This window comes from Podarcis bocagei, assembly GCF_964188305.1.
Source record: "Podarcis bocagei genome assembly, chromosome: 13".
Taxonomy (NCBI): Eukaryota; Metazoa; Chordata; class Lepidosauria; order Squamata; family Lacertidae; genus Podarcis; species Podarcis bocagei.
Window position 1 is genome coordinate 15,013,239 of NC_138138.1, and position 27,759 is coordinate 15,040,997.

General features: G+C 46.4%; 1 protein-coding gene across 7 annotated transcripts in view; it reads left to right on the forward strand.

Annotated features, from left to right (window-relative positions):
• Positions 1 to 27,152, forward strand: part of GPATCH8 (G-patch domain containing 8) — an 82,918-nt gene extending 55,766 nt beyond the window's left edge. For 4 of the 7 annotated variants that reach the window (XM_081166066.1, XM_081166067.1, XM_081166068.1 and 1 more), the window contains 5 exons: positions 4,249 to 4,316; positions 6,443 to 6,529; positions 7,669 to 7,812; positions 20,278 to 20,408; positions 21,104 to 27,152. In XM_081166066.1, coding sequence (XP_081022192.1) covers positions 4,249 to 4,316; positions 6,443 to 6,529; positions 7,669 to 7,812; positions 20,278 to 20,408; positions 21,104 to 24,923 — 4,250 coding nt within the window. In that variant the 3' untranslated portion in view covers positions 24,924 to 27,152. Of the gene's footprint in view, positions 1 to 2,955; positions 3,461 to 4,248; positions 4,317 to 6,442; positions 6,530 to 7,668; positions 7,813 to 20,277; positions 20,409 to 21,103 lie in introns of those variants that run through there. The other 3 variants (XM_081166070.1, XM_081166071.1, XM_081166072.1) reach the window with 2 other exon arrangements.
• Positions 27,153 to 27,759: the final 607 nt, after the last annotated feature.

Below are 27,759 nucleotides of genomic sequence, written 5' to 3' on the forward strand. Positions count from 1 at the left end.
GGGAGCACACCTATGTTCTCTTGGACCTTTCAGGCCATCAGCCATGGTATTTTTCAGGATTACCTGGCCAGTCAGGTCCTGGGGAGGGCAGTGATTTGTGCTGTTTCTGGTCCTTCTTGGAGTGCTGGTTTCAGAAGGTGATCCTTGGCCATTGGGTTGTCATGTTCCCCGCCTTCCATCCTGATTGTCATTGGAATGAAACAACGGGGAGGGGGATTGTCCAGAGAATTAGAGCGTGGGGTTGTTTGTATGTGGATGACATGTAACTCAAATACTGGGATCTTCTATGAAGGCAGTTGAAATCCTAAACTGGTGCCTGGGAGCAGAGTGTAGTCTAACAACCTGAAAACCCAAACAAGACAAAATTATCTTGGTCAGCGAGAAAGATTGTGTGTTTGACCTGTTTTTGGAGGGGAGGCACTCCCTTCGAAGGGCTCAGGTTTGCAGTTTGAAAGTGCTTCTGAGCCCGGCTTTTCTCCTTGGCTCCATTTGGCAATAGTCAGAAGTGCTTCTGCATAGCTTAAGACGGTGTACCACCATTGGCCTTTTCCTGGAGAAGGCAGATACAGCCACTGTCACACATTTGCTCATGTTCAGCTTAGACAACTGCAGTTTGTCTCAGAACTGGCAGCTGATGCAGAATGTTGCTCCTAAGCTGCTGATGAGGCCTCCCATTCAGAGCATGATATTTTAGCACTCTTTGATCTATACTGGTTCCTGGTTTATTTCTGAGCCCCATTTTTAAAGTGCTGGTTATCACCTTCAAAGCCATAAATGGTTTGGGTCCAGGGTGCATTGAAGGACATACTCCCTTATTATCTGGCTTTTTGTTGCAGATGCTTGATGTCTCTTCTGTAATTTATTTCTATTTATTTTTTGCAGCTTATTTCATTCAGTTTCTTGTCTTAAAATAACTTAAAATAATAATGATGTAAGCAGCTCTTGGGGGACTCTTTTTTTTTGCCCCCAAAACAGCACATAAATTTTAATGTAATTGAATAAATTGTGCTTCAGTTTGGCAGTGTAATTAATACATTTAGTGACAGGTGTGTAGAGTTGACGGCCTTTGCCCTTATATTTGAATTCTGGAAAGGAAAGGATGACTTTACATTGGGGTATGGAGCAGGGGCCATGGTGGAAGTTGTCAAACGTTCTTACAAGGAAACTGCTACAGCTAGCTGCGTTCTTGTTTTGTGACACATGTTCCGAGTCTATCCAGATTCTCAAGTTGCCATAGCGGCTAACTAGAGAATTGGATCAGTTTAATTTCTTCTCTCATGCATTGTTTTCCCAGTATAAATCAGCCACCTCTGGCCTGCTGGTCCTGCTGGGAAATGCATACAATCGATTGTGATATTGGTGTGGGTGGCGGGGAAATTTAACTCTCCCCCCCCCACTCTGTCCATCGTTCATCATCATTCTTATGAAGTGTCCCACACTCTCCTGGCTGAACAACTTAACAAGTTGGAAAATTAGATCTTCCACCTCTCATTTAACTTGCCCCTTAAGTGGCAAATGTCATCCAGGTGGAAACATGTGATTGAATGCTTCATAACACCCCCCAACATGCCCTCACCATAGAAAACTAATATGTCAGGGGAAATAAGTTGAAACATATAATATTTTCACTGACATACTAGTTTTTCCTTTTGTGAAGTAATAGTCTGCCCCCCATTCTATGAGACTTCATGCAGGGGGGCACGAAGCCAGGCTCCTCTTCTTCCAGCACCAGTCTAGATACTAAATGGCGCCATCCCATAGATTAAGAGGCTTCATGTTTCATACCTTCACCCTAAAGCTCATGGGGGATCTAGATTAGCCTTTCTCAACCTTTGATGCCCAGATGATTGTGGACTACAGCTCCCATCATCCCTAGCCAGCAGGACCAGTGCTCAGGGATGATGGGAGTTGTAGTCGAACAACATCAGGGGACATGTTCTCGTCGTCAATTTACAAAAAAAAAAAACTTTGTAAACCAGAGTTGCAGCTTGTTCCCAGTTTCAAGAAGGGTGGGGTGGGCGGGCGGGCAGGAAGTCTTAGGCGCCACGTTCATTCCTTCCCCCTACACATCCCCCCTGCCCCATAGGCCTGTTTTCTGTCCCTGACAGTTTCCTGCCTAACAAATGGTGTTTCTTTTTTACAGCATAATGATCCGGGACTTGTTGTGGTGATGGTAAACTTAGTGGTAATTTTTAATTTTCAGACTGAATTTACTTCTTTTTTTGTCATCAGAGCACCAAATATGTTAGGCTTACTTTTCTCTGTTGTAGCCTTCATCTTTTCTGCTTGGTCTTTTCATTTCCCTTTTTTTCCTTTCCATTTCTTCATGCACTCTTTCGTGTCTGATCCTTGTTCATTGAGGGGTTAATGCTCAGAAGGGATGTTTGTGTTAGAGCTGCCAAAAATTTGTGGAGAATCACTTCAAATATCAAATTTCTAATATTGTCCAAACTTGATTTCCCGCCTCCCTTCTCCCAACATGTGGTGGGTGTTGTTAGCAGTTGCTACGGCAATTTTCTAGCTAATTGAAAAACTAAAAACTTTGACTGCCTTAGAAAGCAAAAGTACTGATACATTCTTCATATTATGAAGGAGCCCGTCACAATCACAAACTTGGATACAACTATCACAACTCTTGAAGAAAACAAAACAAACATTTTTGGGGGTAGGGAAATGTGTATAGTTTTTAATAAGCTATCATGAATTTGGTCCTTTTGCTCAAAATTGCAGTCACTGCTTCTTATACCATTGGGCATAAAATCCCCTCCCCACCCCCCTTTTTACTGAAAATGTGCATATACCTATATAAAAGCTACATTGGTGGAAAATGCTATTGGAGAGACCAGTTTTTTCTAGATTTGAATCTTTCAGTCCCACATTCCAAATTATAAATATGTTGAAAATGGTTCTTCTGTGTAAGACACTTGTTTGGTTTGGAACCATGCTGATATTCATTCCCAAGTTAAATTTATGTCTGGGAGAGTCTGGAATTGGTTTGTCTTTGCTTTGATGGCACTTCAAGTGCAAAGAACACTTCAAAAAAAAACCCTCACAATGATCTTGTGAGGAAGGCCACAATTCATACCTCAGAGATAAGGAGCAGAGGCAAGGCCACCCGAGTCCTTTGACAGAGGTGAGATGTGAACCCAGGTCTCTTAAGTGCAGCCCTCTGTCAGCTGGACTACACTAGCTCTAAAAAGTCAAAAGGTGTTGATAGCCAACTTTTTGAGACATGGGTTCTCTAAAGCAATACCTCTTGTGCCATGTGGATTGGTTTTGACAATCTGGTCTCCTTATTTTGGCACAACTCAAGCTTGGACATCTTTTGGCCCAAGGGTATAATAATATGTGTATTTGTGTGTATAACAAAGAGAGTATATTATTGACACCGATCCCCCCAAGACAGATAATAAGGGAAGTAAACGTTCTGTTTTTTCACTCAAGGTATGCACCGGATAAGGTAAGTAACTCCTTTTTTCCAGTGGCCTTACATCACAACTCACAGCGCATGTTGTGATGTAAAAATAAACACCCCCCCCAAAGGCTGTGATAGTCAAAGTGCTCGTCTGCCCCATTTTGCTTTGTTTGGCTGGTTATGAGTGAATTAAAAATACGTACGGAATCTTCAGCATAGTTTGATTAGTTTCAAAGTCAGTTTTCTTCGCAACTAGTCCTTTTCACAGCTTACAAGTAAAGAATAGGACACCCAGAGTGGCAGAATCCAGGAGGCCCATTTTTTGGTTGAAAGTCTTAAAGCTTAACATTGCAGAGGGAAGAATTCTATCTTCCTATTCAGTATTTTGTTTGTAAAGCTAGACTTGCTGGGCATTAGTGCATTTTTATTAACTAGAACATTTCTGATCTTCAGCCAAGATCATTGAGGAATACCTAGTATTCTGTTTCATCACCTGAATCTCTCTTTTGTGTTCTTCCTCCATGCCCAGAATTATTTTATCTTCCAGTGTGAGGGTGTTTGATCTCACTGTAAAGTTGCTAGAATATCTGGGCTGAGAGCTGCCGGCAGCAAGGGCTAAAAGCAGAACAGGTCTGGCGCCCGAAATGTGTGGGCTTGTGATTGTAAGCTGTGAGAATGGCTTGTGTTTGGTTCTCTGTAGCTTTCTGGTCTCTGCACTCCAAGGCAAGATCTCTAACCAACCCAAACCCAATGTGTACAAAGCGACTCACCAGAGGCTGATCATTCTCCCCACCCCACCCAACACACCCCTAACCGGTTTTCTTCTCTTGCAGGAAGGACAGATCCCATCCCGATTGTCGTCAAATATGATGTCATGGGCATGGGACGGATGGAAATGGAGGTAAGTGATCTACCATTCAGTGTACAGTATGTGTTGTTGTTGTTGTTGTTCGGTCGTTTAGTCGTGTCCGACTCTTCATGACCCCATGGACCAGAGCACGCCAGGCACTCCTGTCTTCCACTGCCTCCTGCAGCTTGGTCAAACTCATGCTGGTAGCTTCAAGAACACTGTCCCACCATCTTGTTCTCTGTTGTCTCCTTCTCCTTGTGCCCTCAATCTTTCCCAACATCAGGGTCTTTTCCAGGGAGTCTTCTCTTCTCATGAGGTGGCCAAAGTATTGGAGCCTCAGCTTCAGGATCTGTCCTTCCAGTGAGCACTCAGGGCTGATTTCCTTCAGAATGGATAGGTTTGATCTTCTTGCCGTCCATGGGACTCTCAAGAGTCTCCTCCAGCACCATAATTCAAAAGCATCAATTATTTGGCAGTCAGCCTTCTTATAGTCCAACTCTCACTTCCATACATCACTACTGGGAAAACCATAGCTTTAACTAAACTGACCTTTGTCGGCAAGGAGGGCTATAGAGATGCTTTATACAATAATAAAAATGCAGTGCCTCTGTACATATGGAGCTCCTTGGGGGAGGGGGTGCTTTTTCAAGATTTTGAATATCTTGAATGACTTGACATTGAGAACACAGATGACTCCTCCTCCACTTTTCTTTTCCTGGAAAGAAAGTTGTATATTAGCCTTCAATCAGCTGATTAAAATAGTAATTGAACATTTAACAAACATATTAATTGGGTCTGTTACTATTCTTGTGCACAAAAGTTTGCTTATCCCCTAAAAAGTACAAAACTGCCCCACACTTGTGCCGTGGGAAAGGTTACTCAGTTAATGCTGTTGATGATGTGAGCAAAACTCGCCAAATTTAAGAAAGTAACCTAATGAACTGATGTCGGAAGAATGCAGCGTATTTTGATTGCTGAGCACACTGGAGAAGTAGTGGTGACTTCTCTGCTTTGTAGCTGATGCCAAACATCCTACCAGAAGTTCCCAAACTGTGGTCCGCAAGCTTCACTCTGGTAGTCCATGACATGTAAGAGCTGTTCGACAGTGGAATTTGCTGCCAAGGAGTGTGGTGGAGTCTCCTTCTTTGGAGGTCTTTAAGCAAAGGCTTGACAACCATATGTCAGGAGTGCTCTGATGGTGTTTCCTGCTTGGCAGGGGGCTGGACTCGATGGCCCTTGTGGTCTCTTCCAACTCTATGATTCTATGATTCTATGTGTGTAAAACTATAATTAAATATCATACAGTCTCTAGCGCAGTGCCTTACAATTGCTACAGTTGTCTTCTCAAAACATGAGCCGGGGCCATCCATTGGAATTGCCGGCAGATTCATGGAAATTCAGAAGTACGTGGCGTCAGTTTCTGCTAGATGTGGTGAATCCTGTTCATTTAGAAGGCTTTAAAAGGGACCAGACAGATGGATGGTGGTTTCATGCTGCTATTGTTAGTAGCTATCAGTTATAATAATTAAATTTGGGATTTCCAAAAGTTCAGAGTCAGTATAGTCAGGAAGGGACTCTAGCTTTGTGTGCTGAGGTTTCCAGGATCTCTTCTTGGCACCTCCAGTTAAAAGGCTCTCCAGGACTAGGAAAAATTTCTGCTTGAGACCTCGGAGAGTCTCTGTCAGCCAGAGTAGACAGAATAGGCTCTGAATAAAACAATGCAGTCATTTCTTAGACTGGGTTGGCATAAATTTTGAATGTTGCTTTCTTTTTTAGGGATTAAGCTTGGCAGTATTGTGGGGGGGAACTGCCCTCCTCTTTTTCTTTTTTCTTTTTGATCCTATTGAAACCTTAATGCCGGGCTCCTAGTTTTGTGCACCTTCATGCTTAGAGATTTTTTTTCTTAAATGGTGTATAAATCTTGCTTAATCAAATAAATAAAACTAATTTCCTTGAAACAAAAATCTATTACTTAGCATCTGGTGTCCCTACTGGGGGTTCGCCAGCATGGAAATAATTAGCTAATTGTTTTGTATTTTGTTCTCACTGTGGGGACGAGCAGACTCACATTGGAGAGGAATCAGTTGCATGTTTGCTACATGTGACGTTTTCTCTGGTTGGGTAATGCTCAGTGTGCATGCATGGCTGACTGATCTCTCTCTGCTTTTGTTGATTAGCTTGATTATGCCGAAGACGCCACAGAACGGAGGCGGGTCTTGGAAGTGGAGAAGGAAGACACCGAAGAACTGAGACAGAAGTACAAGGTACCCAAATGAATTCCCTCTGCTGCGGATGAAACGTCTTTGTGCGGACTCATTTGATCACACATGCACAAGTCATGAACTTTATAAACCCGTCAAGGGACAAGATCCATTAGTGGACCATTGACTGGTTGCTGGAATTCTTGCAAAGGCACTGTACTAGCAGAATGCGTTTCAGGTCCACCCAGTTTCAACTATTAAACTTAATAGCCAATTCCTTCTGGGAAGCCTTCTAGTGGCCCTAGATCACATGGCTGATGGCAGAGGCCAGAGCCTGTGCTTCCCTTCAGTTCTTCAGTCGCAGGTAACTGACACATTTTCCTGAGAGCCAGTGTGGTGTAGTGGTTAAGAGCGGTGGACTTGTAATCTGGTGAACCAGGTTCGATTCCCCGCTCCTCCACATGCAGCTGCTGGGTGACCTTGGGCCAGTCACACTTCTGTGAAGTCTCTCAGCCTCACTCACCTCACAGAGTGTTTGTTGTGGGGGAGGAAGGGAAAGGAGAATGTTAGCCACTTTGAGACTCCTTCGGGTAGTGATAAAGCGGGATATCAAATCCAAACTCTTCTTCTTCTTCTTCTTCTTCTTCTTCTTCTTCTTCTTCTTCTTCTTCTTCTACTTGGGAAGGGAACAAACTCCCTGCAGCTGCTCCTTCTCTGGCCGATAAATGGGGCCAGGTTGGTCTCCCCCTTGCCATGATGATCTTTCCTGGTAGCAGGAGGTGTAGCCTCAGGGACCCTTTGTGCCTGGAAGTGGTAGAGGCCTCTTGGATTCTGCATTCCTATGGCAACTAGCGGCTTAAAAAACCAGTACAGTGGTACCTCCGGTTGCGGACGGGATCCGTTCCGGAGGTCCGGTCGGATCCAGAGGTTTCCGCAACCTGAGGACCGCTTCTGTGCATGCACACGCAGCAAAACCCTGTAAAATACTTCTGCGTTTGCTGCTTTCGCATCCCAAAGTTTACGGATCCAGAGGGTTACGTAACCAGAAGTACTACTGTATAGCCTAAACAGTGAATTGAAAAGTAGCGGCTAAATAGACTGTTGCCAGTAGGCCTTTTTAATGCTTTCTAGACCTTTCCTGACCATTTTGTTGTTGCTGCGCTAGTTAAACAAAGTGTAATAGATTCTGTCTGCTGTTACAGGATTATGTGGACAAAGAAAAGGCGATTGCCAAGGCCCTTGAGGACCTTCGAGCAAATTTTTACTGTGAGCTCTGTGATAAGCAGTATCAGAAGCATCAAGAGTTTGACAACCACATCAATTCCTATGACCATGCTCACAAACAGGTAAATGGGCAGCCTATTGTCTTATGTGATTTGATCATCTTCCTGTGGGGAGAGGCAGTAGTTTTATCCATACAGTGACTTTATTTTCTGTTGTCTGCTTTGCCGTCATCTTCCCCACAGTCTGCCTTGATGCCCCATGGTTTAGTGAATGATTGCAGCTGAACGTAATCCTAGCATCAAGTGTTAATTTTTTGTCCTGGCTTGGAAGGAAATTAAGACAGCATCTGTTTTGGACTTTGGTAGTAGGTTATAGCTTAAAGTGTGTGTGGGGGGGGCAGGATTTAGAGTTATGGAAATTGATATAGTTGTAGATTTTGTGTAAATATGTCAGGCTCGAAGGCTTTCACATCTAATGTAGGAAGTAAACAGTTGGAAGCTTTTGATAATGTAGAATGGACAACATTACACAATAGAAAGATAGATCATTAGTGCCATTTTGATATTTTTGGCAAACTGTAACGGGCAGAATGATCCTCATTTACCGGCCAGGTCTTTTAAATCACGTTTGCCTGATTTTTGTAGTAGATATAAAATGTAAAAAGCAGGTGAAGGGGCTCAAGTTACCTTTGAAGCTCCTCTGACCTGTGTAAACCTAAATGTGAGACTGTGGAAGACTGTGATCTCACTTTGTGGAGTGATCTGAATTCTGGGCATGCTCAGAAGCATCCATGTTCTAAGGCTAGGATTATCAACATGAGGCCCATGAGATCACCGACACCCTTGAGAGCTTGACCTGGTGCCCATGAGGCCTCTGAGAGTCTTTCCTATTTCCCCTTTCAACTCCTTGTGTTTTTCAAAGTTCAGTTTGGCATTTGAGCAGCAGAGAGCAGAGCAACAGAGATGTTAGAAGGGAAAGGAGGAAGAAAACAGAGGTGCAAGGAAAGATAAGGTGTGGTGCCAAGGGGGGTGGATGGGGGGGAGCATAAATTTGTGCGAGAGAAGGCGTGTGCAGGGATTCACACATGCCTGTGTCAGATTCAGAAAAATGGGTCTTCTTAGAATTGCATGTTTTCTTCATGTTTCCTCTTCCCCCAACAATCATCAAATTGCAGGTCATACCTGCCTCCATTGGCTAAACTGTGAAAATCATACATTCAGTTCTTTTTACTGTGCAGTTTGCTACGGTGCAGTTTGCTACTGGAAGCTTTAATTTAGTGGGTTTTAAGGGGGCGCTGTGTAAAATCAGACATACTCAAGTGGATCTGTTTTTAATTCTGTTAGATCTCATACTTACCCGGACACCTTGGAATAGTAGAGAGACCCACATGCATGTACCTTTGCTCTTTCTGTTTTGTCTAGCACAGGGAAAGGGATGGAGAGGTGGCAGGGTGGTGCTCACAACACTCTCGCACATGGGCCCAAAAAGGTTGGCAACCCCTACTTATGTCAATGCAATCAGGTCCCAAAACTGAGGCTTGGGGAGTGGGGTGATACATCAGTCAATCTGACCTCGTTGCTTTTATTGTTTTGTTGTTTTCTGTGGTTTTGAAGTGTTACAGCTTTTAATTCAATATTGATTTTGCGTAGGCTTTAACTTCTGTTAGCTGCTTTGAATTTCAATAAAGGAGGGGGATAATATTCATAAGATAGGTGCTTCAGGTTTGAAAATTCAGATTTAAAAAAAACACATAATCAATAGTTCTTGGGAATAGACAAGCATTGGAGGAAACGGCTAAGATTGCCAGTAAGGTTGGAGCCAGCGAGTACTGTGTGTGTATCGGTAGGAAACCTTGTAAAGTGAGAGTATGACACAGTCCTGCTTAATCACCCCATATTGGTCCGGTGGCAGCATCACCCTTCTCTTGTGGAGTGAGAGAGAAGCCCCTCATGTCATTTGGGGCAAAATTATACAGATGTCACAATGAAAGGAAAACAGGAAATGAGATTGTAAACCTATTTTGCCAACAAATATGCTAACTGCTGAAAGCACACTTTGAGTTGTATCAGAATTCTTGAAGCTTAGGAGTACAGAGCATAACCATTAAAAAAATGAGATCATGGTGGTTATGTATGCTAATATAAGCCTAATCTTTAGAGCACCAGAAAGTGTTCCAACTAGGGGCTGTTCATTGGGGAGATTGTGTCTGGAAATCAGGAAACTCAGTGTCTACCTTTTGCTTTTTTTCACAGTTCAAGAAGGAAAGCATTTGTGCTTCAAGGCATTTTTGCTTCACACCTTTCTTAAAATAGAGCAGGGATGAGAAACCTCAAGTCCGCAGGCTTAATGAGGACTGCCAGACTGTACCTGCCATTCACCTGATGTCATATAAAACGTCAGGTGTGGAGCAGGGAAATACCTGGCTCAGCCAAAAGGGGCTAATCAGTGGTGCCTTTCAAAGCCCCTTTCAGATCATTGGCTCAAGATCATGCTTTGAAATGTGTTTCTGAAGGCCCTTGTGAATTGAAGTCACCTAATATAATAGTGATGTCGGTTGATGGGCAAGTGGGTGACTCAACCCACTAGTCAGACATGGACTGTGAGGAAGGTGGAAGCTACTGACTTGGCCCTCGTGCCTGCCTGATCCAGTCCCCACCCCTGAAATAGAGAGAAGCAGCTTCACTTGTCCTTTAGTTAGCTGAGCTGAAGATCGGTTCGAAAGCATGCTGGGTCAAAAGGTAAATTCAGGTCAGTGAGAGGATTTGTTATTTCACTCCATCTCTGAGTTGCTCATGGCTTACATTTTTCATCTCTTCCTCCAGCCATGTGCATCCTCCCCCTCTCCCCCCCGCCATGATCTGTGCCAAGATTTAATTTGAACTGCAGCATTTCACCAGCGTTCAGTTGGAGATCTGCTGCCGCAGAACCTTTTTTTCATGACCCTGCAAGTAGTCCACTTCAGCGGTGGATGTCAGCCAACAACCTCTTAGCTTCACCTTTGCCTATGGAAGGAATGCATGGTCACTTATATACACACACTTAACTTTGGGATTCATTGTTGATGAATCTGTCAAGGAAGCCAAGTCAAGACCTGAGCAAATCCCCTCTTGGAACATGAAGAAATGACTTGGGTTATTAGTGAGTTAAGCTGACCTTGTGTTTGAAATAAATCAGGCACAGGCAATTTAGATGTTGGTCCTATGTGGCTTGCTAGCTTGCCTTCACAACAACACTTAAAAAAAGAAAAAAGGAAAGGAATCTACATTATTATGCCTTGATTGGGGAAGCTTATAACATGTTGGAAAGCTTCCCTCTTGATGTATTTCCTCCTTCTACTTCCCTTAGCTGCTTTTCCTTCCCTAGTCTCCTGTGGCTCTTGAGATTCTTTCTTTAGAATATTTTTTATTAGATCAGGGCTTTCGAAAAATTGTCAATTTACTTGCAGTCCTTTTGCTCTAACTGCATTCCTGCCAGCTCAGTTGAATTCTCACCCTCGGCTTTCTTCTCCATTCCCACCCCACTATTCTTCCCATGCCTCTTGAACCCACACCACCCTACTTCATTGCTCCTTCACTGATAGTGTTCCTTCCCCTAAACGCGGCATCGTTATCCATGTCACTGTCACACCCCCCCCCCGAAAAGTCATGACCAGGTAGAGAAGACATGGTTGTTACTCTTCAGGAAGGAATTAAACTTTAGGAATCACATCTTCAGCTATTTGAGCTGTTCAGCACTAGTACAAGCTGCCCAAGGAGACCTTGGAATTTTCTTTATTTGAAGTTTAAAGAAAGGAATGACTGTGGTAAAAGGTGGTTAAAGACAGGACCCTCTAGTGATGAGGATTGTGTGTTGGAACCACCTGGTCCCAGTTTGCTGTTCTCATGGCGACAGGCTGGGAACCAGATTGTGGTGCATTTTTTCCTGTGGCCTCTCAAAATAATGGGGCATAAAAAGAACTACACTTTGCACCTACTTATTGGCCACTGAATTGCTGTTATTTAAAATTAACTCAAGCTGTGGGATCCTTCCTTTTGGAGGAGCATAGGACAGTTTTAGGAGAGTCCTGGGTGCTGGGACTGTAAGAATGATCTGAAGTTGAGCAGAAAGTTGAGTAGCGACTGAGGTTCCTCTTTCTGTGTCGCACCCCTATAATGGGAAAACACTGCATGTCACCACCGGGAAAAGAAACTGCTTCATTTTACTCATTCAGGTCAGTGTCCAGAGCTTGCTCGAGGGAGTGGGGTGTGTGGGAAGGAAATAGGAGCAATCCTGCTCAAAGAATCTTTCATTCACCCATTTTTAAACCATATTGATAGGAGGACTCTACAGTACCAAAAAGGGATGCTGGCTTGGTACCAGTTCTGGACTGTCAACACCTTCATTCATTCCTGTAAGTTTTGGGTAGCCTCCCATGCCAGAATCCTCCTCCTTCTCCACAACACCATGTAGTTTGCTTGCTTTCATATCTCAGTCCGCCCACTTTGCTGCTAGTTCCTTCAGTTCACCATCAGACCTCACTGCTATCACTACTGAATGTTGCCCTTTGATATTTTCTTGGTGCCAAGGGTTTTTACAAATTGCATGACAATTATTGCTGCTCCGTTGGTGCCGTAAAGGTTTCTAATTTCTCCCTCAGTACATTTGGGTGACTGATTCATATTAGGGAAACTAAATCAGTCACGAACCAAGGGCTCAGTGTCACTCCAAATCAGTGTTCAAATGGGAACAGTGAGGAGGAGAAGGTATAGAGGCCCTTAATTTAATGCAAAGGCCCCACCTCGTACTCCCTACAATTGTAACCAAATTGTGGCTCCACTGTAGTCTTCTTAAAACATGCTACGAAAGCCAGGCCTGTTCTGCTCTATGATTCAAGCACCGATCTCAACCTTTTAGATGATCTCTGCCTAAGCATCAACAGACACACATTTCAGCAGCGGAGAACAAAACAAATAACTTTTCATCAGTTTAGTCCCCAGCACCTTTCTCGGCAGGATCACTCTACATTGAGACTGAGCCTTATGTATTGTGTCAGACCAGCAATAGGTGAATTGCAGACCTCGTAGCTGGCCCTGAAACCTTATGCTGCTTTAAACCTGCTGAAAGGTTTGTTTATTAATCAAATGAAGTTTATTATAAAAAAATAAAGCACATATATTTGCTCGGTCATCAAAGTTTTGTGTGTTAGCATGGGGGTCAGGTTTCATAATACATAATACAGTAACTACCTTTAGCTTTTTAAGGGACACGGGTGGCACTGTGGGTTAAACCACAGAGCCTAGGACTTGCTGATCGGAAGGTCAGCGGTTCGAATCCCCACGATGGGGTGAGCTCCTGTTGCTCGGTCTCTGCTCCTGCCAACCTAGCAGTTTGAAAGCACGTCAAAGTGCAAATAGGTACCACTCCGGCGGGAAGGTAAACAGTGTTTCCGTGCGCTGCTCTGGTTCGCCAGAAGTGGCTTAGTCATGCTGGCCACATGGCCCGGAAGCTGTACGCCGGCTCCCTCGGCCAGTAAAGCGAGATGAGCACCGCAACCCCAGAGTCCGTCATGACTGGACCTAATGGTCAGGGGTCCCTTTACCTTTAGCTTTTATTGTAGGAGAATTTCTTGTCGAGTGTCTGCAGGCTCTGATTCTCACTTCCATTTGAAACAAGGCTCAGTAAGAGAGCAAAGATGGGAATGTAGCTTCCCCACATTTTCCTCTCTAGTCCTCAAATAACACCCTAAACTTGAAAGCAGAGCAGTCTGAGAAGATTAGAAACTGCATTCCACTTGTTTCCGATGCTCCATTAGATTTTGTGGGCCAGATCGTCCTTGCTAGCATGCTATAATGAGCAGAAATATTTTTGCAAGTGGAAGTTGTCCCCCGCATCATATGGCTGCGCATACAGGCTTGCTTTTGAGCAGAACTCTTGACACCTCCAACACATTTTGTGTTCGTGGTTTTGCTCCTCTGTTGCTTTGATAGCTCTTCTGTAGACATAAAATGCTACCCGGTGTCACCTTTGGTGTTGTTTGGGGTCACTTCTTACAGCAATTGATTCAGAAATTGCTTAAGTGCCCACGCAATGCATTGCCCACAAAGAGCAGCACTGCCAGAGGAAGGAAATGGAAGCCAGCCGACCTCTGAAAGAGCCCCTTCATCCGCAGGCTTTCCGATTCTGTGCTCACATCACAACAAGTGTGTGCATTCATGTGACTTAGGCATGCTCCGCCAGGCACTCCCACATACAGAGCCAAACCATGGAACTCCCTCGAGTAAGAAGGAGGAAGAAATGCGTCTCAGCATGCATCATGTCAGCCTTCAAATATGCCGAGGCCACTGCACGAGGCAGGGAATGTCAACAACATTGCTGGATCAAACAATTGGGAAGATTCTGTGAAGAAATGCCAAGGCTGCTTTGGTCACTGTTGAGAAGCTAAAAATTATCTGTAGTCCCTTTGTGCCAGTATTGAGGGCGAGCAGGGTGGGGCGGGGCGTGATCTTTAGCCAAATGTGCCAAGAGGGATGAGGTGGTGCCCCCCCCCTTGGCTTACCCAACATGTGATGTACAGTGCTTAGTGGGAGCCAGACTGTTGATGCTGCTAGATAATGTGTAGAACGAAGTTTATAATGCCTACTTAGCAATGAAACTCCCTAGTTTGCATGTCTTATATTAGTGGGCTGTTGTGAAGAGCAGATGAGGGAACTTGCATACCTTGGAGGAAGTTTGGGTATAAATGAGACAACTATTTAAGGACTCTGCTTCCTAATGTGCAGGAGCGCCCTATATTTCACTTGAGACGCACAACTGACTTGTGGAAATATATTTTTAAATTTTTTTTTTAAAAGGTCTGGTAGCACCTTAGAGACCAACTAAGTTTGTTTTTGGTAAAAGCTTCTGAGTGCATGCATACTTCTTCAGATGACTTCAGATAACTCACTTGTGGTTAATAATGAGCTAGCTACTGTCAGGGTTTCACAATTTCAGCTTGGGTCCAGCAGTCATCCTACTGTTTTCTGCCAGCCAACTCTGGCAGAACTCAACATTTTCAAAGCAGATACCAGTTTAATCAGAATGAGAGCATGTGTTATTAATTTGGGTGTTATCTTCTGCACTAAACATATGAAATCAGGTTTCTGCAAATTGTGGCTAAACTTCCTGGATAATCATTGTCCTGAGGTTAGCTCCAAAGCCCAATCTTACCATAATTTTAGTGGGTTTTCCTTCGTCAGAAATAGGATTACACCTTAAATGGTTTGTGAGTTGTATTGAGATGCATAATAAATCCAGGTTTATTTGAAATTTAGTAGCACTGAGCTCAGTAGGGTTTATTCTCCAGTAAGTGTACGTAGACTAGTAGTCCAAGTACCCAAGTAAATGACTTTTCTTTTGTGTGCAAACTAAGCCATTTTACAGTTTTTACCAAGCAGAAGTTAAAAATACTTTTTCATTTGTTTGGTTTCCTATAAAGCACATGGTCTCTTAGTTTAATTAAACCTCCAGAAAATACATTATGGTTTTAAGAGCACGCAGCAGCTGACATGGTTGTGAAGTTTCTCTAAAAAGCTCTCACAACGACCAGTTGGATATGTATGGCTTTGAGGAGCTCAGTTTGGCATCTGCATGGGCTGAGGCAAGCAGGAGCCATAAATGGCATGTGAGTGGCTCTTTCTCTACTTCAGCAAATGGGGTGGGGGGTGGGGAGATGTGTCTGCCCAGTTCACAAAAATCTGGGATGGGGATGAAAAGCAAACTCCCGTCTTGGCTGCAGAGAGCATTCACTGCTAAGCCTCTGGCTTGCTCTGCAGGGGAAGAAAAGGCAGCACAGTATGCTTTGCATGTCACTTGTGTCTTTGTCTAATGGGTCCAGCAGGCCCCTTTGCTTACCAGCAAATCTCTGTCTGCCCATTTACTGCCTGAATCTATGCTTCTTTACTCAACAGCATGTCCTCCTGAGTTCAGTGGAGCTTCCTCTTCAGCAAGCTTGCATGCTGCCACAGCCTAGACATCCAAAGTAGCAGCTATGGTTACATCTGCAAAGCTTTGTCCTGAGCAGCCTTGGAGCATCATATTTTTCAGCTGTGTGTGTGTGTGTGTGTGTGAGAGAGAGAGAGAGAGAGAGAGAGAGAGAGAGAGAGAGAGAGAGCGCATTCACTGCTCTTGGGAGTTTGCAAAAGCAGTCCTTTCTCTTAGTTTCAGGCAGCAAATTGTTTATACAGTAATTACCACACTTAATCCCCCCCAGGTAGCTTATACAGTCATACCTCGGGGTATAGACCCTTCAGGTTGCCTTTTTTTTTTTTTAGTTGCAGACAACTGAAACCCAGAAGTACCGGAACGGGTTACTTCTGGGTTTCAGCAGTCGTGCATGCGCAGATGCACCAAATCACAACCCGCGCAGGTGCGCCGCTGCGGGTTGCGGAGGCAGTGGGTTGCGGATGTGCATCCCGCACGGATCACATTCACAACCTGAGCGTCCACTGTAAAAGAAAACCATGAATATAGCAATAAATAACAAGACTAAAGAGTGAAACACAAAAGCATTAAAAAGAAGATAGTAGAAAACATTACAGATCACTTATAAAGTGGATGCTGAAAACTCCATTTTTATCCATTTATCAAAATGCTAAGAAAGAGAAAGCTTAGTGGTGGATTGGGGGGGCAGGGAGAGAATCGCTACACATCAGCAACACCCAACTCCCTGAAGGTTGGGAGAATCATGCCTCACACATATTTCTACTTTCTCTGCCCCTTCTTTCTAGAAGGTCGGCTTCTGTGGGAATTGAGTGAGCTTTTTAAAAAGTGAGAGCCAAGTATGATTTTTGTAATTTGTTATTCCCGGCTTCATGAGATTCCCTGGAGCCAGGGGATGATGATAGCTCCATTTTCTGATCTGATCCTCGAACAAACAATTTAACAAGCTAAACAGGCCATTAGGCCTGCTTGAAAGGAATCCTCTTGCCCTAGGTCTGCTTGTTTTGCTTATCTGGCAAGTCTCAGAAAAGCCCTTAGGTGCAGACTGAATTGGCAGGCAAATCTCCCTGCAGTCCTCTACTCCCTCTACTGGGACTCAGCTATTCCTGTGCATTTGCTGCTAAAGCACTTTAGAGGCCTCCTGAACAGGACATTTTGTGAAGGGGAGGGAAGACGCCCACCCCTACTTTTGCATGCTTCACCGGAAGCTGGGGTGGTAGAGGGAACTTGCCAGAGCAAAGGGGAACACAAGCTCTCTCTGTCGATGTGCCAGTGCAATTTATATTCAGCTGAAGCAAAAAGACCTGGATGCCTTACTCAACCTGCCTCCAAGTGTACTTATATTGCATGCCTATTGTTGGTTTTGCTTTCTGCAATTTGCTTTAAAGGTAAAAGGACCCCTGACCATTAGGTCCAGTCGTGGCCGACTCTGGGGTTGCAGCGCTCATCTTGCTTTATTGGCCGAGGGCAGCAAGGGAAATAAAACTAGTGGTGAAGACCAAAGAAACATGCCAGATTAGTGGATGTGCATGCCTTCTGCCCCTCTAACTGGGCAGGCTAGAGCCCACATGGCTGTTCCATTTGTGGATTATTGTAAAGTGCAACAGCCTTTAACCACCATGGGTGACTTCCCTCACATTTAATGGCTGGCGGCAATTCTTTACTTGTGTCAATGAACGCAAGTAAAATGCATAATTCCAGATTAAAGTGGAGTGCAGATGAAAAAATTTAAGAATATAGATGTTTCTGCTGCAGGGTGCCTTGGCAGCAGAAGCAATGGTGTCTGAGCCAGAATTCAGGGGATCAGGTGGTAGAACCTCCATGGCTGAGTACCTGCCCTTTTCACTGACTAGCAGGACTAGCAGGACATCATAAATGCAGGTTTCTAAAATCGGCTTTCTTGGTGCAAATTGCAAGGCGTTCACTGAGAATGTGCATGCCTCTGCTAACTCTACTACCCTCTTGCATGTATTAAAAGTGCACTATGCCAAGGGATGTAAATTTGTGTCTTACTGCAAATTCGAATTTGTGTCTTACATGAATTTGTGTCTTACTGCTCCTGCAAATTCGAAACACAAAGCAAGCCTCTGCAAAAACAAAACAAACGAGCAAAAACCCCACCTTTCCTGTCATCCAGTCTAATAAATGCAGCACTATAATCATATTGCAGCTCATGCCAAACCACTACAGATGAGCCCAACTTGTTGTACTCTTTGTTCCCCACACTTGTCAAAGTGCTAAGCAAGAGGCATCCTTACGGCCCATCATTAAAGTGGGCTATAATTTTCTTTAATAGCAGAGCTCTATCATGCACACGGGGCTTGCTCCAAGATCCTTCCCGCTGCTGGGGGAATCTGTGAATTTTGGTGCTGTCTTCCCACGCTGCTGGTGCTTTTGTTCATTCTTGTGAAGACTTGGTTTTCCCAGCTGTGTGTATTCTTAAGATGGGCATGAACAGGATTTGACCCATCTGTGGATCCTGTGGGTGCAACAGGGGAAGGTAAATCTAGAGGTCTTTTGCATACTCATTTAGAGGTTTTTGCATATGCTATTTATATACCACCCTTATGTTGAACATTTTCAACTGAACATTACAAGAGTGGTTCATGCAAGGGGTTGAAGGAGACCAGTGTTTCATGCAGGATTCATTCCAAAATGAAACTGGTTCCATGAATGCTTCCAAAGAACCTTGGAAATGGTTCTTTATGGAGGGATCCGGTTTATGAAATTTCAGACTTTCATAGATGTACGGTACTTGAAAGCCATTTGGTTCTCTCAAGGCTTCTCCCCCAGCTTCACCTTTCCTTTAAATCAGGGCTGGGGAACCTATGGCCTGTCAGATGTTGTTGGACTACCAAGCTCCATCAGTCCCAGCCCGCATGGCCAGCAACTATAGGAATTGTACTCTAACATAAATACCATTAATAGCAACATCTGGAGGGCCCCAGATTCCATGTCCCAGCTATAAATGCTGCTCCTTTCACATTCCAAGGATACTTACTTGTTTTGTGTTTTCTCTCCTCTTCTCCGCTCAAGGCAGCCTCGTAGAACCAGTGTTTGACTATGTAGTGACCCACCCCAGCTTATATGTCCTGGCAAAGTTATTAGTATTATCCTACTTGATGAGAGTCCTGTTCCTCTGTGCCTTCTTAGCTGTGAACCAGTTCCATATCCAATAGAATAAGCTTGCAGATATTCTGAGCATTGATGTTAGTAATGGTTGCCCTTTTTTTCTTTCTCTCTCTCTTCTGCTCTCATGTATTTTTTTTTACCTCCCCCCCCCCACTCATGATATGATATTGTCAACTGATATAATGAAAGCATATTATGGAGGCCAGATCATAAGAGTGAGTTTTTTTTCCTACTAGTGTCTGTAGCTCTGTCTTTCTGTGTGCATGTCTGAGAACGTAGCTATGCATTCCGCTCCTCTTCTTCCACTCTCAGTTCAGTGAAACCATAACCCCATTCAATGATGTCTTACTAGTTTTTGAGAACCCATCACTTCCCCTCCCTACATCATCTCATCTCATTCAAAGTGGTGTCCATTTTCAGCGGAGTAATGCTAGACTCAAGTCTGCTCTGGGCTAGGGGCAAAAACTCGAGAGTTCTGTGCCAAAGCCGCAGCTTCCATATTGTGGCTGGGGACAAGTCCATATAAGCCGATTCTTTCTAAGGGCGTATTCTTCACCTGATGCATTTAGTTGCTGGGGCAAAACTTTGTGTTAATTTCTTCCTGCTTTCTGCTGTGGATGGATGCGCGTGGGAGGGGGCGGGTAGCTGTGGCTGCAAAGAGCACAATTTGAGATATGCTAAGCCTAAAAACAATTGCAGTATTTAAACAATTGCTGTGTCACCAGACACAATCAGATGGGTTTCAATGCTTGCTGTAGCAAGAGCACCCGGCTCCCAGTCTTTGCTCAGTCACTGGGATTTCGCAGCCAGGTTGGTTAACAAATTTAGCTCTTAAGCCTTTTCCGCCAGTTTTCCTCTGAAAAGGAACCTGCAATTCTAAGCATCCTGGATTGTATAGGGAGATAGAACTGTTCCTCCCTACCGCTCTTGTATACCTAAATATAGTATCTTCTTCCTCTCTTAATCCTCTCTCGGAAGTGCTTCAATGCTTCTTGCTTACACTCTAAAATGGCTACTCTTTGGAGACTTTTAGGGAGCCCACCCTGTGACTATATGGTCTGCTATTAAGTCAGGCCACTGAACTATCTAGCTCAGTATTGTCTACTTAGAGTGTCCAGGGTCTTGGGCAGAGATCTTTCCAAGCCCTCTTATCTGGAGATGCCAGGGACTGCATCTGGGACCTTCTACATGGAAAGGATGTGCTCTATATCAGTGAGTTCAGGGAGCGCCTCTAAATTGTCTAGTGCACAGGTGGGAAACCTATGGCTCTCCAGATGCTGCTGGATTACAGCTCCCATCATCCCCAATGGCCATGCTGGCTGGGGCTGCTGTGAGTTGAATTCCAACAAGATTAGGAGAGCTGCTGGCTACCCACCCCTGGTCAAATGATGCGGAATGGGTTAAGGATGGCCAGCTGGGAAACTCTTTAGCAAAACTTGAAAAGGTTCACCGTTCCATCTTATTCCCTTCTATTTTCCTTTTCTCTTGCTTTGCTACAGAGGTTGAAGGATCTCAAGCAAAGGGAGTTTGCTCGCAATGTTTCCTCGAGATCCCGGAAAGATGAGAGGAAGCAGGAGAAAGCCCTCCGTCGTCTCCACGAGTTGGCTGAGCAGAGGAAGCAACCTGAATGGTAAGTGAATGGGCTCCTTGTGCCAGCAAGTTAGTTAGGTTAAACATACAGTTGACTTCCCCTTTTATTCAGGCTGTTTTAAATGGACTGGATAGCAAGAAGTTGTTCTTCAGATTTTTGTAAAACATAATTTATTCTCTCTCCCCCCCCAAATGAGGAATGCTTAGCTCATCAGTGGCCAGTCTGCAAATTCAATTCCTCATTCCCCATCTTCACCAGGAACAGATTTTGGAAGGGCAGTGTATGTGTCATGTGAGTGGAGGGAGACAGATTTAATTGAACTAACTGCTCTAATGAACAGGATGTGAGTTGGGAAAAGCTTCAGGCCTGAAATGGATGAGGCAGCCCTTACTTGTGTACATCAGAACCTTGCGATGCTTTGTCTTGATTCTTCTATATAACCAGGAAGGCTTGAATCTTAAGGCACCTTTTAAAAAAATAATAATTCACAAATAATTGAATTCTGTCAAGGGTGTGCTGGTTGGAGCACATGAATTATTCTGCATACAATACAGTGGAAGTGTAGATTAAAACTTTGTTCCTGGACATACCGTTAGCTTTCAAAGCAATTCCAGGAAATTAGTGAGAGGTTGAATAGGCATGGGTAAGAGATAAAGGTGAAGATGTTAATGTTAAGCAGTATCTAACTATTGTTTCTCCCTCCCCTTTACCCCTGTCCCATTTCAATCCCCCAGTGCTCCAGGAAGCGGGCCGATGTTTAGAACCACTACTGTGGCAGTAGATGAGGAAGGAGGAGAGGATGACGTCGATTCAGTAGCTCCCAGCAGTTGCTGCTCTTTTTCACCAGCTCCTGGGCCAGTTGCCAGTATGACCACAGACAAGGCTCTTGTTTGTGCCACTGGGCAAACTAGTAGCAACATCGGGCTTGGGCAGGTGCCTGTCCAGGTACCGCAAACCATCAGCTCAGGGGTTAACCCTCTGAAGATAGGCGTGTCTTTCTCATTTGCCAAAAAAGCCCCAGTGAAACTAGAGTCAATTGCCTCCGTCTTCAAAGACCACGTTGATGAGTCCAGTTCTCCCGATGACGAAGTCAAAGCGGATGAGAAAGCCCAGCCCGATCCTGGAGCCTTGGGGAAATTTGGGGAGGTCGAGGGGACAAACAGCCCTGACAGCAAAGGCGACGAAGAGGAGCAAGCGCATGAGAAGGAAGGTCTAAACACCACCCTGTCAAAGCTGAAAAAGATGAAGCGAGACGACGGCCCGATGGCACTAGAGCCAGAGTATTACCACTACATCCCGCCTGCTCACTGCAAGGTGAAGCCGAACTTCCAGTTCCTGCTGTTTATGAAGGCCACGGAGCAAGTCGAAGCAGAAGCCATGAGCAAGAAAATGGCTCACGAAAGGAAGCAGAGCAACTCCCCAAAACCCAAAGCGGCAAAGAATGGTGAGAAGGTGACGGCAGTAGAGTGTGCCACCCACCAGAAGGAACCGAGTCCTTCCAGCAAAGGCAGCAAAACTGAAGTTAAAGACCCTCCAGAAGAGGCAGGCGGGCAGGAAGGCAAGCCACTTAAGGGAAGCGGTTCTGTGGAGTCCGAGGTCACCAAAGAGCTTCCTCAGCTTGCGTCAACCAGTAAAGAAGGCACAGACGGGCCTAAGCATTTGACAGGACCTTTCTTCCCAGTGCTCAGTAAAGACGAGAGCACCACCCTCCAGTGGCCTTCAGAACTGCTGATCTTCACCAAAGCAGAGCCCTCTGTGTCGTACAGCTGCAATCCCTTGTATTTTGACTTTAAGCTGTCCCGCAACAAAGACATTAAAGCTAAAGGGGCAGAGAAACAGAAAGCTGCAAGCAGCCTTCCCAAGGAGAAAGCACCATCTGCTGAAGAGGGCAGCAAGAGCAAAGAGGTGGGCGCTCCTGCGGGCACCTCCACAGCAGTGCCGGAGAGCAAGTCCCTGTCTGTCTGCAGCAAGCAGGAGTCCAATCCTGTGTTGGCTGGCAAGGGCGAGGGGCCAGAAGACAGCAGCAAAGGCAGCCTTGTTGGCCGCAAGGACAAAGTGGGGAAATCCCACAAGCACAAGAAGAAGAAGAAGCACAAGAAGTCCACGAAACACAAACGCAGGCGCAAAGGCGAGGCAGAAGACAAAAGCAGGGATGGGGACCTGGCAGAAGAGAAATCCAAGAAGCGGAAGAAACACAAACACAAAAAGAGCAAGCCGTCCTTTGCCACGGAGCTGGAGCGGACGCAAGGGGCCGACGAAACTGGCCACCTCAAGAAAAGAAAGTGGTGCGCTCAAGACTCTCAGCGGAAGTCTCTTTCCACCGAAGAAAGCGGCAACAAGAAAGAGGACGGCGGCACCTCTTCCCAAGATCACGGTGGCAAAAAACCCAAAGGGGACCCGCAGCAGGCGTCATCCACCGCCAAGAGGCGGGCCTCCACCTCTGCCCACTCGGGCCACAGAGGCCGGCAGAGCAGCGGTGGCTACGAGAGCGACGAGGACTCCTGCCACAAGCACTTCCGGCAGAAGTCTGCTTCGCAATACAGTGACGATTACGACTCTGGCAGCAACTGTTCCCGAAGCCGCTCCCGGTCAGGGCATCGGCATTCCTCCCGAAGGTCATCCCAGAGGTCCTACTCAACGAGTTCGTATGCCTCCTCGGACAACAGCCGGTACAGCCGGCGGCGCAGCTACTCGGAAGACAGCTACAGTGACTACAGCGACCGCTCCCGGAGCCGCACCAAGCGCTCCCACGACTCGGAGGACGATTCTGACTACGCCAGTTCCAAGCGCAGGTCGAAACGGCACAAATACTCCTCTTCGGAAGACGACTACAGCCTGAGCAGGAGCAGATCCCGGAGCCGCAGCCGAACCCACACCAGGGGGAGGTCGAGGACGAGAAGCCGGGGCAGGACGCGCAGCAGCAGCTGTAGCCACAGCCGGGGTAAGCGGCGGAGCCGCAGCCGGACCGGGCACAGCTGGAAACGGAGCAGGAGCTACAGCCGGGAGCGCAGCCGGAGTGCCAGGAGCCTGTCCCAGCGGTCTCTCTCCAGGAAGGGGTCCCGTGGCCACGAAAGCCCTGGGGAGAGGAGATCCGCACGGCGAGACTTTATCCGCTCAAAGATCTACCGCTCCCAGTCCCCCCACTACTTCAGAGGCAGACCAGGGGAAGGGCCCGCGAGGAAGGAGGAAGCGAGAGGCGATGAAGCGACAGGGACCACCAGCAGCCTCTCCCAAAACAGCGGCAACTCCAGCCTGGGGAGCAACTGCAGCTCCGAGGAGAAGAACTCCGCCACGGCTAAGCTCCTCCTGGAAAAAGTTCAGTCCAGGAAGGTGGAGAAGAAGCCCAGCGGCAGTGAGGACTCCCCCTCAGGGCCTCACAAGGTTGGGATCAAGCTGAAAGATCCTCCGCAAGGCTACTTTGGCCCTAAGCTCCCTCCCTCCCTAGGCAACAAGCCAGTCCTTCCCTTGATCGGGAAGCTGCCCACAGTCCGGAAGCCAAACGCCAAGCAGTGTGAGGAGTCTGGGTTAGGACTGGGGACCGGGGAGGAGCTGGAGCTGTCCGAGCTCGACGAAACCCCCCACGATGGCGGGGAGGCAGCTGCAGCAAGCCAACCCACAGTGGACGAAACCCTGGTGATGGAGACACAGGAGAGCCTTCTGGGAGATCAGAAGCCAGAAGAAGCGGGCGTGGAGATGGCTCCCTTGCCCCTTGAGCCGCCAGCCCTCCCGGAACACTTTGGACCCGGCGACCTGCCCGTGCCGCACCCGTTCCCTGCCCCCGCGGAAAGCGAAGCCGCCGAGCCTCTGGACGGCAGCGCCCAGCCCGTCTCCCTCGAAGGCAGGATGGTGCCGCTGGCCCCCGAAGTGGAGCCCTTCCCCAGCTACGTCCCACACAGCGCAGAGCCGAGCATCAGCGGGGAGCCGGAAGGCAGCGAAGACTCTTCCCTGGCGCCGCTGGAAAGCCAGCCCATCACCTTCACCCCGGAGGAGATGGAGAAGTACAGCAAGCTCCAGCAGGCCGCCCAGCAGCACATCCAGCAGCAGCTCCTGGCCAAGCAGGTCAAGGCATTCCCAGCCTCGGCTGCCCTGGCTCCAGCCACGGCTCCTGCCTTGCAGCCCATCCACATCCAGCAGCCAGCCGCAGCCGCAGCCACCTCCATCACCACCGTGCAGCACGCCATTCTGCAGCACCACGCTGCCGCCGCGGCCGCAGCCATTGGCATCCACCCCCACCCTCACCCCCAACCTCTTGCTCAAGTGCACCATATCCCTCAGCCCCACTTGACCCCCATCTCCTTGTCCCACTTGACCCACTCCATCATCCCTGGGCACCCCGCCACCTTCCTGGCCAGCCACCCCATCCATATCATCCCCGCTTCTGCCATCCACCCGGGTCCTTTCACTTTCCACCCCGTCCACCACGCCGCCCTCTACCCGACCCTCCTGGCACCCCGGCCAGCGACAGCGGCTGCCACGGCGTTGCACCTCCACCCTCTCCTGCACCCCATTTTCTCAGGACAGGATTTGCAGCACCCTCCCAGCCATGGCACATGAAAGAACGAGAGAGGCAGCCTCTATCGGGGAGGGGAGGGTTAGGGGAAAGAGAGGACAGGGGCATGTCTGTCTGTCTCTTGCGTGTGCATCAGTCTCTCGTTCTCGGGAAGGCGGTGGCTGTCTCTGGACCTGAGAACAGCCCAAGAAGGGGGAGGATTGGGCAGAGGCAGGGAGGCTCGAGTGAACAGGCCTGTGAAAGATGGGAGAGCTGTGCTGCTGGTGGTTTGCTTGTCAGGATATTCAAGGGCTCGTGCTCCCAGGGAGGTGGCTTCTTCAGGGATGTGCAGTCCTTTAGCAAATGCAGCCCTTTTTAATTTCCAGTTCACGTATTATAAATCATTTACTACCCACTCTGAAGACCTAAAGTGGGTATACACATCTATCTTATTTGGGCATCGATATCAAGTATAAAGCGTGAAAGTTAGTGATTTGAATCCACCTTAAAGCTTAAGCCGAGCAACAGAACCAAGAAATACTCAGCACTTGATCCATCTCCGCTGTTGCCCTCTCCCCTCTCTCCAGCTCCTATTCGGGGAACCATGTTCAGCAGCCCCCACTGAGCACCACAAACTGGGAAGTTGCTTTTCAATGACCAGTTTCCACCCCCAGACCAGCTTGGCAGTGCTCTCCTTTCTACACACCCTTTACCGCGCTGCTGAGAGAGCAGAGAGCAATTCCTTGATCAGTCCTTGAAGCAATATGTTGTACTGGAGTCCTGTGAACATCCTGAACATGACTCTGTAACTTGTACTCTTTTCCTCTGTAATATTGATGGTTCCTTATTAACTTATGATTTTTTTTTTCCAGAAGAAGAAGAAAAAAAAGAATTTAAGAAATTGCACTGAACTCTGTACATGTCAATGCTGCTTTTTGTAGCTCCTCTGACAAATGTTCCATATTGATAGTATACCGCAATAACATTTTTTACAGCCTGTTCTTTGAGTGGTACTCGTTCAGGTGGCTTTAGTTATCTATACATTTTAACGTAGTTGGAAAGGAAATTCTTGTCAAAGGTTCAATGCTTCTAGTTATGGCTAGGGCACAAAATGATTTCAAGCATGTATATTTTAATTGAGCTCATTTTTTTAAAAATGTACCATAAAAAAAGACTTTCATTTTATAGGAGAAAATGTCACAGGGTTTGGAAATAAACAAAGGAGCAGTGATCTGGACTCCTTTGTTCCATAGCTATCAAAGTCCATCCTGTGTAATGACATCTCTGGTAATTTCTGTGAAAAGGCAGGTTTGTGAGGCAGCTGAGGTGTCATTCGCTGTGTGCTTCAGTCGGTAGCCAGGCCCCTTAAGTTTGAGAGAAACAGTCCGTTTGTTTGGCAAAGCAAACAGTCGCTTTCTGGTCGCAGGAATAGATTGGACCCACCAAAAAAAACAACACCTGAGAGCCCAGCTATTTTCCCTGGGATTCAACCACTTGTTTTGAGTCATTGCAGCAACAACATAGCTTCTAGGTGTGGATGGGTGTGTGTGCGTGTGTTAAGGCTCTTTCAAATATGTGCCTTTTTATGTTTTGGAGAGGTTTTGAGTGGTGTGTTTTCGTTCCGAATCCCTCCCCCCCCCCCGGGTTTTCTTTTATGGGATGCCCTTTCCTCACAGCTGCCCCTTGAAAAGTCATCACCCAGTTGCCGCTCCCCAGGTTGCAGCCCCAAAGTGAACTAGGAAGCGGGGGCTCCCGGAATCTCAAGGTTCTTTTGCTGAGTGCAAAAGGAGGCCGAGATCCTGCAAAGCAGCGGCTGTTTTGGGACACGTGTCCAGACCCAAAGGGCGCGCTACTTGCTTGTATATCCTGAGGTGCGGCCTCCATTTTCAGAAATTCAGAAATAACCACTGCTGGCTGCTGCCCTGAAATGGCAAGACTATGGACTGCTTTTAAGCTTCCTTACCCTTGGCTACAACGAGACAAGCACTGGAAACTGCTGCTGTGACAAAGGGACTTGGTTCTTGGTAGTGGCTGTAGATAATTCAAGAAGTAACAGTATTAATTTCTCAGTGCTTCATTCCCTTGAGGTTCAGACGGGAGGCGCAGCGCCCCAGCAGGGAGGAAGAGACTGGACTTCCACAAGAGTGCTTACCACAAAAGAGAACGCACTATTACTTCAGTATCGGCAGGCTATATTTAACTTTTGTCACATAAAAAGTATATATATAAATATATATACATGCTGTAAAAATGAGGAAAATAAACTTTCTAATAAACTAGTAATTTGGGGGAAAGCGTGTGTGTACTTGTTTCCCAAAGGGTCAGAGTCAATTTGTTAGTCCTCATGTTGTGACTCTTCCCACTGCCGTCACCCCTATTTATGGCCCCGCATTTATTCGCTGTTTGCACAGAGCACCTACTGATCTTCCCATCCCCTTTATTCTCTTTGGTCCTCCTAGCTTCATGCCATGTACAGTGGTACCTTGGTTTAAGAACAGCTTAGTTTATGAACAACTTGGATTAAGAACACTGCAAACCTGGAAGTTTGGTTTGTGAACTTTGCCTTGGAAACAGAACATGTTCTGCTTCCTGTTGAGTGTGTTCCATTTGTAAATTGAGTCCCCCACTGCTATGGGAAAGCACACCTTGGTTTAAGAACGCTTTGGTTTAAGAACGGACTTCCGGAACAGATTAAGTTCGTAAACTAAGGTACCACTGTATCATGTTTCTTTTGCTGGGGGGGGGGGGGAACATCCCTATCTGTCTTCAACCGTTTTAAGATTCCCTTGTTGCTATGATCCATCTTCCCTCAATTTGCCACTCCCAAGATTGTACCATGTTCTAGCGAGCAATTAGCTCATTGAATTGATGCAGCCCAAATCCACATTTCTGAGATTCTGG